An 11,055-nucleotide genomic window follows, 5' to 3' on the forward strand; every position below is an offset into this window, starting at 1 on the left:
TTGTAGAGTACCCACAGAGGCTAACATCACAGATCCTTTGACCAAGGCTTTGGCACAGAGAAAGCATGATGGTCACACTAGGTCATTAGGCCTTAGAGCCTACACTGATTGACACTAGTGCTAGTGGGAGATTGTTAGTTAGAGCCCTAGAGACAATCATTTGATGATTGTTGTATGGACTCATTGTATCATATTATTGTATATAAATAAAGGCATTTGTTTATGGTTATTATGCTTACTTGTATTGGTGCCAAATAACTAAGTATAATAGCGTCCTTGAGTAGAAGGTTCTTACCTATCTCAATCGGTTAGTTGAATCGATAGTGAGATGATATAGGGAACACTACTCTTAATCATTCCTAGTCAAGTATTAACATTTAGGGACAATGTTAATGTGACTAGACTAGCATGTAGGTCAACTCAATGACTTGATCTCACAAGTCATGGATATGGAGATATCAAGTTGACACATGGGTATGCATTGGAGAATGTATACTGAATGACCCACCATGAGAAAGTATCATGGATCGTTATATGAGTATCATATACTTTCTCATGTGGCTATTAGTATGACTACTAGTCCTTGGACCTGAAGTCACCATGGTTCCCTACATAAAGAGTTACGTACTTTGGCTTCGTCAAACGTCACCCGTAACTGGGTGGACTATAAAGGCGATTACTGGGTATGTAACAAATTATGCGGAGGGATGTGAGTGATGTAGATGGGATCTATCCCTCCTATATGATGGGAGTGACATCGATATTCTTGATAGAGTGAGACCACTAAGTACATGGTCATGCCCAAGTGAGTCAATATGAGATATTGAGCTCATTTGATTGAGTGAGTCTACTTGGAGTTCAAGATTTAGATTGATTAGAGGATGACACGGTCTATGCCTTATATTGATCAATTTAGATGTCTAGGATAGAAGGACAATGTCATATATTGTGAGGAGTCACAATTAGTAGTCACAAGGTGATGTTGGATCTCAACATTCTTGTAACTTGGATAGTAATGATGCGTTGCTAGATACCGCTCATTACTTATGCTTCTAAATAGGTTTAAGAGTATTGCCAACGTTACAAAACCTATAGGGTCACACACAAAGGGCAATTAGATGGAGATTAGGTTCATTTGATGAACCTAAAGGATTAGGTTCATGTGATGAACCAAATTGGATTAAGAGTAATCCAAATTGATCTAATTGAGTTGGACTCAATTTGGTTCATGTGTTAAGTGAGTCTAATTTGGACTTAGACTCATTTAATTAATTTAATTCAATGAATAGAGATTCATTAAATTAAAAATTTACTTGAACCAATGGTTAGATTAGATCAACCATGGGAAAGAAGTGGTCAAGTTTGACTTGACTTGAGAGGAAGATGAAGGGTCAAGTTTGACTTGACCATTTGCCACCTCATTGGTAAGTTGGCAAAGAGTGGGCCAATGATGATGCTCCACATCATCATGTTTGCTTAAGTGGGATGCCACCTCATGAGAGTTACCAAGAGTTTTGACTCTTGGTATCCCATGGAGGTTACAAACCTCATGAAGTGGCCGGCCACTTTTAGTGTGGATTGAATTGTTTTCACTCAAGTCAATTCATTTCTTCTTCTTCCTCTCAAGGTTTTTCTTCTCTCCCTCTCCTCTTCATTGCCGAGACCTTGCATGAGTGCTAGCACACTCTAAGGTTTCTTCTCCATCTCTTGCTTGTGTGGATACACATAGAGGAGTATCTACTTTGATACTCTCGAGATCCGGCGAACCTTGGACGAGCGGGATTACGCGAAGGGCTTCGCATCAAGGGTAACCTCTTTATCTTGTAGATCTAAAGTAGATCTAGGCTTAGTAAACATGTATATGGAATTTTATTTCTTCGCACGGATCCGTGGCATGGGGATTTCGAGGTTTCCGCAATGCAAAAAGCGGTTTTTGCGGCCCGAAAAACCCAACATACCTCACTTATCATGTTAGATTTGAAACTAGATTCGTTTCCTGCATTACTACATTCATCTAATGTGGCTCCCCCTTCATTAATGCTAGCTTCCAAGTTGTTTGGTTCTTTGTGGCTAGCATCAGTGTTAGTCCAGCATATGCTTCTATTTCGGACGCAAATGATAAACTTTCATCCCAAGTGACCTTGAGATTCTTGTGCTTGATTTGCCTTGGCCCTTTATCTTTATCCTTCTTGAGCTCTGGGCAGCCCTCCTTTATGTGTCCTTTTTTTTGGCAATGGTAGCATTGAACCTTCCTTTTATTTCTTGAATTTTTTATGGTCTACATTTCTTTAAACTTGGTTGATTTAAAAAACTATTTAAACATTCTTACCATATAAGCTTCTTGGTCTGAATCAATATATGAGTTTGACTCGAGTTCGTCCTTCTTGTTGGCTTTCAATGCTAGATTCTGATTTGAATCTTTTGTTGTACTTGCACATCTAGTTTCATGTAATTCTAATGTTGAGAAGAGTTCTTCTAAGATACTTACCTCCAAGTCCTTAGAGATGTAATAGACATTTATTATTGAGGTCCTCTCTAGAGTTCTGGGAAATGCATTATGCGCTGATAACCAGCATTTGGATAGGTTATTTTAGTGTTATTTATTGGTATTTTTCTCCTCTTATGTATTCAAATCTATACTTTTAGCATGTTTTATGAGTTTAGATATTTCTTAGTCTTCATTTCAATTCCTATATATTTTATGGATATTTTGGATATTATTTGATTACGTTTTATTTTATAGAAATTGAGGGAGATGACAATTGAGGAGAAAGACACCGGTTTGGTTCAACCATAGCTTAGTTCAATTGTTGGATTAATGAAGAAGAAAAGCCTAATCAGAAAATTCAATATCAAAGCATCATCCAACCCAATTACAAAAACCCAATTTCACTTCCTCTTAATGGATCCGAATCTCACTCCTCCCATCAACCAAAATCCAAAATTCAAAACCTACTAAGAAACCTAATCCCTTTTATTCCCATCACGCTCTACACAGAAACCTTTGCTTCGTTTTCTCTCCCGCAGCCCCCAAATCTCTTCTCTCATGATTTTCTCTAAAGGTGACAGTGGCAGCGTCCTCGACGGTGATTGCGAGCTCCGGCAATGACATTCAATCATGCTCAACTCACCAGAGTGGTTCTCCGATGTTGTCCTCTTCTTCCACTACTTCCTTGAGTTCCTACTGGCATGATTCAGACTAGAAAAAATCTATGGAGCGGCGGTAGAAGCGAGCTCCGATCATCTCCAGCTCACCAAAGTGGTTCTCTGGGGATGTACTCCACCTCCGGCATCCTTCCTACACTCCTGCCTCCTATGGTCAGACTGGCAGAGGAAGAAGAGCGGTGGCAGTCCATTCCCTTTCACTCTCGTGTGAAGTTCCCTCCCCCGTCCATCACTGGTGTTGATTAGAGACACCCCTTCCTTCTATGGTTTGGATGGTCAGAAGTGCCTTCTAAGAAGCTCCGACAGCCGTCCTACTTCTCCGGTGAGTTTCCACAGTGTTGTCTTCCCTTCTGGGTTCATACAATTTGGCCAAGCCTGTCGTGGTTCACGTGGGTAGGAGCATAGATTGATAGAGAAAGATCATCCCTCCACCCCTTCCGGCCAGCTTCCATGGAAGGGGTTCTTCTATGGAAGATTTGCATCATTGTCATTGTCGAAGCAAGCACCGCCAGCATCTTCACTGTTATCTGATAGATCGGATGGATGCGATAGAGGGGGGGGGTGGAATATCGCGTCCTTTAAAAACTTTTTCTTTATCCTTTTAAAAACGGAGTTATGCAGTGGAAAATAAAAAGAGACAAGTTTGTTTACTTCGTTCGGAGTCTAGGTCGACTCCTACTCGAAGGCCCGCGATCCTTGATCGCACCGATGGGCAAATCAATATAACCCTTCTTTCCAAAATTCTCGGAAAGAAGCAGATCGTACAAATGAACAAGATAGTAACAACCTACTATCTTGCTTAAGTAAATTATAATGCAAGCTTATAAATAAAAGATACCGACAAGTCGTGCAGTTTAAGCTTTGGTCAGCACTCCCGGATGGTGTGGCTTGCTGAGTTGATGAAGACTTGTAGCATGGGTTGCTTGTAGAATAGAACTTGAGTAAATAAGAGAGGATTACCGAGCCTCAGTCCTCGAGCTCCTCTTTATAAGTGCCAATGTCATTCGGTCGACCGATCCCTCTGTTCGGTCGACCGAACCCGCTCCCTTCCTTCCTGGCTGGAGTTTGACGCTGGTTCAATCTTTTGCATTTATTGATCTTTAAGGGTTCGGTTGACCGATCATGCTTTTCGATCGACCGAACAGATTCTTTCTCTGTTTGTCGTAGATTGCCGAGATCCTCTTTTAATGTTGTATTTATTGTTGATTGGTTTGGTCGACCGTTCCATGGTTCGGTCGACCGATCTGGCCTTTTTCCATTTCCTTCTGATCGATGCTGATGAACTGCCTTGTGATGAGTCACCATGGTTCGATCGACCGATCATGGCTTGATTAGACTTGGTCTGTTCTGGTCTAATCTGAACACTACTTTGATCTCTTCTTGTTCGGTCGACCGATCCAGCCAAACCTGCAAAATAGTGTTAGACACTAAACCTGCAAAACAGATGTTAGCACAACAATATAATAATGCATGAGTAATATAGGACAGTAGAACTGTCTTGATCTCAACTTGAAAATCTTCCTGGTTTCTTCAGTTGGATTAGCAACCTTAGGTTGTTCCCTTCAGGAACCCGACCTCATTGTCGCTCCTCCAGTTGTTTACCTCAACTTACCTGCCAAACATGGTCCTCCAGACATGTTTGGACTTTGCCTGCTCAGTGTCTGATCACATGATCCACTAAGACCTTTCCTGCAATACTATATTAGCTAACAACAATAATAGTAATACAGAATATAATGGTAAACCTAATCCTAGATTTACCGAGATCCGCTGGTCCGGTCGACCGCACGCGGTCGACTGGAAACCATCCGATTAACCTTGCTTGGAGTTCACTCCTCCAAGACTTCTCGTTACCTAAGGTTATCTCCCTCTAGGGTTTTCTCTACCTGGCTTCACTCACCAAGACTCAGTATTCGGCTACCCAGGGATCAAGTCTTCCAAACTTATCCACCTGGCTTCCAGGATATACCGAGATTTCCCTTGCCTCAGTATTCGACTACACAGGGATCAAGTCCTCCAGACCTATCCACCTGGCTTCCACGATATACCGAGACTTCCCTTGCCTAGCCTCCAACTAGGACTTCCCTTGCCTAGCCTACAACTAGGACTCCCTAGATCAAGCTCCATACTTAAGCATACTTAAACATATTTGTCTAACATTAAAACCTTGGAGATCGATTGGACCAACACTATCCACCGACTCTAGGGGTTCCAAATCTAGTCCTTTCATGTGACGGCGAAGGGTAGTCATTTGGTGTGATCGTGGAGGGTGTTGGGACACTTTGGAGCTAGAAGTGGGTGAATAGCTCGCTTGTTTCGAATGATAATGATTTCTAGAGGAGTATTTGAAGCAAGCTCCTCCAATGCTAACAAGATAGATTTACTTGGTATCCACCTCAAACGAGGTGACTAATCCAATGATTTGGCCTTCTCTCACACGTCCACTATGAAAATACTCCTCGGAATAATGCAAAGGTTGAGAAACCTCTACAACTCAAGAACAAGGAATACAACTCAAAACAAGAAGTAAATACACAAATACAAATGAAAAACCTTCTTGCTTGATCTCTTGTTGCTTGTGAATGCCTCTTGTAAGCTTGGAAGTGTAGCAACACTTCAGCTCTAAGCTTCCAAGAACTGGTGGAGAAGATAGAGTGAAGCAGAGAGAATTTATGTCGTGAGAGCTCTAATGAAACAGTGCATGAAAAATCCTTTTCTAGGATTATTGTTGGCGCCTTAATTGATTAAGAATCTCCTTAATCGATTACCACATCAACAACCTGTATAATGGCTATGTTTCTGAAGCTTAATCAACTACCCAAATTGACTAAGCCTTCCTAATCAATTAGCCTAATCGATTAGGAAGCTTTTTGTTCATGCAAGAGTTAAGCGTAAGCGATTAAGCTTCCCTCACTACAAGAAAAAAGCTAAACAACAACGCTTTTTTGGCGTTGTCGTATGTACTTAAAAAGTGATGTTGTAGATGGTGTTGTAGAAAGTCATATCAAAGACAACGCTTTAAAAGCGTTGTGGTTGGTCACAAAGACAACGCTTTTTAAGCGTTGTCTTTTCGTTCTTAAAAAGCGTTGTTATAGATGCTGTTGTAAAAATGCACATATCAAAGACAACGCTTTAAAAGCGTTGTGGTTGGTCACAAAGACAACGCTTTTTAAGCGTTGTCTATTCGTTCTTAAAAAGCGTTTTTTAAGATGCTGTTGTAAAATGTAAAAAACATATCAAAGACAACGCTTTAAAAGCGTTGTGGTTGGTCTCAAAGACATTATTTTTTAAGCGTTGTCTTTTAAATAGAAAAATTATAAAAATACTCAAAATTTACATATAATTGAATATCCACAACCACAATCATTTTTATAAGAAGACTATTTAACAAATAAATAAAACTTTATATTATACAAACAAAATGTATACATATTGATCCACAAATTAAATTTGTATCATACAAGTTATCCTTAACTTCATGACAATAATTTTTCAAACACACAAGTTTTACAAAACCTCATCATTGACTAACCCCTGTTGTTGGTGTCCATCGCATGGAATTCATTGTATATATGTCAGGCAAGCATTTTCCAGTCTCAAGCATAGTTGACAAATGACTCTCCATCTCCTCAAGCATCCTAGCTTTCCCATAACCATCTATAATGGTATTATGAGTAACTGTATTCGGCTCGATCCCCAAATAAGACATTTCCATAAGCAATTGCGGAATCAACTCAAAGCGCCTAAGTTTGCAACAACTGCTAATGAGGACGGTGTATGTATGAGCATCTGGTTCACAATCAGAAATTGCATTCATCTCCTCAAGTGTAGAAATTGCCTTGTCTAGCAGGCCACTATGACCATATGCGCCAACAAGTGATGTGTAAACATCAAGCGTTGGTTTGAGGCCCTCGGACAGCATCACTCTGAAAAGTGAAGTTGCATGATCAGGTTGTCGACACTTGCCCAGCATGGTTAATAGCCTTGCATAGGTTCGGGAAATTGGCTGATACCAATGCTGTCTCCGAACCAGTCCAAAGATCTATAGTATACAGAAACCCTACAATCTCATTAGTCAGATGAACTGCAATGCTATCAGTTATATTACAACATAAATCAGAAGAATTAGGGTCGGTCAAATTGAATCCCTAGACAAGGGGAACAAATTTTGAGGACGTAAGCAATCAATTTCGCTGTAGAAAGGGGAAAAATTAGGGTCGGAGTACCTTGAGAGCGGATTCCCATTGGTTAGCGGATATGGAATTATCGAGCGCCTCAAGCACTGCTCTGGGCCAGAGGCGGGTGAACTTGGCAGAGCCGGCCTTGCGCTCGACTCCGAGGACGGCGGCCTCCGTCCTGAGGATCCGAGACAGGTCGAGCCGGGCGTTCTGCTGGGGCCCCTTACGGGCGTTTCTCCTCCTCTTCGCCGCCCTGACGGAGAAGTTCCGCTGGCTAATCATCTAAAGAGGTCAATGCATGAAAACAAAATTCAAACAGCACACACCTAAGTTCGCTAACCATTGAACCAAGTGTACAATAAGCAAGTGGATTACATTTGTTATTTCAATTTTTATTCAAAAATACGATAATGATGAATAAGGAGAAATGAATGAAGTGCTGATAAAGATTTACAACTAGGCTTTTTTACCAAAAAAAAACTTTTAATTAAATGGATTTGCCTCGTACAGTAAAAAAAATCTTATTAAAAGGTTTTTCAAAAATAATCTTAACCATGGTAAATTACATTCACAATAACTTTCTAAATAATGAAAGTATGATACCTGATCCTCAAGGAATAATCTTGGCGGAGTACACCATGCACCGCGATGGAATTGATTGAAAGAACTGGTGCTGCTTAGTCCAGTAAAAGAGCTCACTTGGGACATTTGCGGACTTTGCTGCCCACCAACAGCAAGTTGCTCCTGCTCCTGATCTTGCTTCCTCAAAGCAATAATGTAATCATAGGTGCTGATTCCCTGTAAGCGCATCCATGTAGAGTAGCATGAGCTAGTTAAAGTGTCAATTTTCTCCAGAATTGATGAATAAACAACACCATATCGTTCAAATTCTACTATTTGTTTTCCACTATGGAAAATCTATCAGTTAAATAACAAGCTGTAATAGTTCAGTTGGATAATAAGTTTCAGTAATGCTCAGTGTATGGATGAATGCAAAGAATTTGAAAATATAAAAGATATATTCCTTGAAATAGAGATATTTGACCGGATACATAGGTTTGTTTTATATAAATGTAGGAGCTGTGTAACTGGTAGTGTTTGCTGTGTCACAAGTAGAAATATGAAAGTAGTGTACCTTTTTTATTAAAAGAATATGGAAGAAGAAAAGTTGTGCAACTGGAAGAGTAGCAACCATGGCTAATAAAGTGCACACAGCCTGCATTATAGAGACATTATCAAATTAGTATCAGAACCTTGAAAAATCCTCATTATGATGTGTGATTTTCATTTATTTTCTCTTCTGAGTACTCACCACCACAATGATAAAGGGTGCCAAGGAAAAGCTACTACCCAGCTTTGAAACAATTTCAGCAGAAAATCTCCTTCTCTCAACAAAACACAGTATCAGCACAAGCATCCCAACAGCCCACTGCAGAATAAGCTGGCCCAAGGTGCACAAAGCATGGAGACCAATCAATAGTCAATCAGAATGAAAAGGACCTGACATAAAATGCATTCTATGTATCAGGTCCTTCACGTACTAAGAAAATAGTATCTTCTAAGTTGATGCACACAGATGATAAATCTACACTAAGAAAATAGTGTCAATCACTATGATTAATGAATACAACTATTGGAATGGTAGGAAATATTTGTGCTTACCAAGAGAAGAGCAAACACCATGAGGATGAAGAACCTTTTGTAATTTTTTCTTCCTATGCAGTTATTGATCCACTACAAGGAAAGATGAATACTGCATATTACTACAAGATAACAAAACATATAAGGTTGTGAATGGAGAAAACCCTCACCCTGCAATGATGATCAAAGCCATCAACGCATTTGTCACAGACTCTACAATGCTTACTATATTTTAGAACCTGCAATACAAACAGATAGAAATCATTAGAGAAAAACCAAGTTAATATAAAGCACATAAGAACTTTATTTTCTTGAAAAGATTGTGTGGCTCATCGTAAATGAGATCTCTATCACCTTTCTCCCTAATAACCAATATTCTGAATTATCCATCTTTTATGGTTATGCATTTGTCCAAAGGCCATCTGATCAAGCAATCAAAAAAAGTAAATTACTCATCTTACTGTCCTATTCTTTTTAAGACATCCTACCACACCACATGAGAAGCACCCACATTGTTTTGGTTAGCCTAGAAATTTGCAACTTATCACCTCGAATCCCAACGGTGGCATCACTCTGAATTATTGCACAACTTCTCCATCCATAGCAATCCAAACACCAGAACACGAAATGGCGAAGAAATATTACCTTAGTTAAGATGGAAGATTAAAAGTATTGATCAGGAAGAGACCAACAACTTTAGAAGCCTCGAAGTTTTAAATTTTGTCCATGCTGGTTGGCACAGGGAAAAAAAATTCATTCCATCTGCCAACTGGCACACGAAAAAGAACAAAACTACTGGTATGCTCCTATGAACTGCACCACCGCTTGCCGCCTTTAACACCTCATGTGTTCCTCTTTGTCGGTTGAAACCTACTATGTCACCTCATTGCCAATTGAAACCCACTGCATCCCCTCACGAGCAGTCTTCTGAACAGCCACCCACCGGATGAGGCCAATAGCTTTGAATGCCTTAAACACATCAAGCAAGGAATATAGAACAATCTGCTTGAACACTAATACTTTGGTTCATGTTCAAGCAAGAGGATAACAATCTCATCGACAGTTAGTATTTCCTTTTAATATAGAACACTAAAAAGAAGGAATATCAATGATGAAACAAACCTGAAAATGCGAGCTACTGAGGCAGCGAGCAATCTGCTTGAACAAGGTAATCATGCAGCGTTGGAACTCTGTCGTGAGCATCAAAGACCAAATATTACCAAATATTAAGATCACTGACAAACCAAATAATACCTTATTTTTAACAGCTATCTAGAGGATCTGGCTTTTTGACTTGAAGCTGGTTCAAAGAAGACAAATCAAATATACAAATACTAAGATGAAAGCATAATGAAGTAGTTAACTTTTTCTACTTTACCTGATTATAAGATCTACAGCTTCTTGCTCAGTATTTTGCTGCACGAGTAATTATTAGAAAAACAAACCCAATAGTGGAACAAAAGCTTGATAAAGAAACTAGATAATTTACACTGACAGAACTTTACAGAATAACATATAATAAGTGCTTTGTACTTGCATATTAATCCAAAAAACATCCTTTCACCTAAGTGACAATTTTTCCAAAACATCATCATTCACAAAACATCATCATTCACTAAAAATTTTCACAAGTTTTTAAACTTCAGTGACAACTTTTCTTTGGGGTCAACTGCTCAAGGTCGATCTGGTAACTATGCACTGCATCAAAAAAATTGGCATTAACTATGATTCCACCAAAAAAAACCACCATTCCATGAACTTAAATCTAAATAGAATTATGGCAACTATCATTCCATACCTATTCATAAATATGATCTTGTATGCACTCCGCCAACTCGGACCGAACCTCATCAATTTGTTCACGAGAGTACCCTTTTTTTGTGAACTGTGAGCATACACAATTTATGTTAATGGAAAAATAATCAACACTGATCACTTTGCAATTTTAAATAGTTTATGTCAAATAATTTGAGATAAGCTAAATAATGTTACTATTGATTGCAGCGAATCTCTCTCAATAGTCTCAACTTCTTCAATAATTTCTCTCATAAAGCGCATCACAAAAAAACCA

The 11,055-nt window shown here is 39.3% G+C and overlaps 1 protein-coding gene across 1 annotated transcript; it reads right to left on the reverse strand.

Moving 5' to 3' along the window:
• Positions 1–3,630: 3,630 nt before the first annotated feature.
• LOC122043563 (pentatricopeptide repeat-containing protein At3g53170-like) lies at positions 3,631–9,090 on the reverse strand. Its single transcript, XM_042604184.1, has 7 exons — positions 9,006–9,090; positions 8,656–8,784; positions 8,479–8,559; positions 7,947–8,141; positions 7,392–7,625; positions 6,720–7,207; positions 3,631–3,763 (listed from the first exon to the last, which is right to left on the reverse strand). Exons 1-7 carry the CDS (start codon positions 9,024–9,026, stop codon positions 3,631–3,633), a joined length of 1,281 nt encoding a protein of 426 aa, XP_042460118.1. The 5' UTR covers positions 9,027–9,090.
• Between the last annotated feature and the right edge of the window lie 1,965 nt (positions 9,091–11,055).

Source organism: Zingiber officinale, chromosome 2A, assembly GCF_018446385.1.
Source record: "Zingiber officinale cultivar Zhangliang chromosome 2A, Zo_v1.1, whole genome shotgun sequence".
Classification (NCBI taxonomy): Eukaryota; Viridiplantae; Streptophyta; class Magnoliopsida; order Zingiberales; family Zingiberaceae; genus Zingiber; species Zingiber officinale.

Bases quoted from the DNA above. Each gene is read 5' to 3' on its own strand.
- LOC122043563 (XM_042604184.1), bottom strand. From the start codon at position 9,026: ATGGTGTTTGCTCTTCTCTTG. The intron at 8,560-8,655 runs GTGAGTACTCAG...TCTATAATGCAG, and splicing joins CACCCTTTATCATTGTGGTG to GCTGTGTGCACTTTATTAGC. The intron at 3,764-6,719 runs GCGATGGACACC...CGTTTTTAAAAG, and splicing joins ATATATACAATGAATTCCAT to GATAAAGAAAAAGTTTTTAA.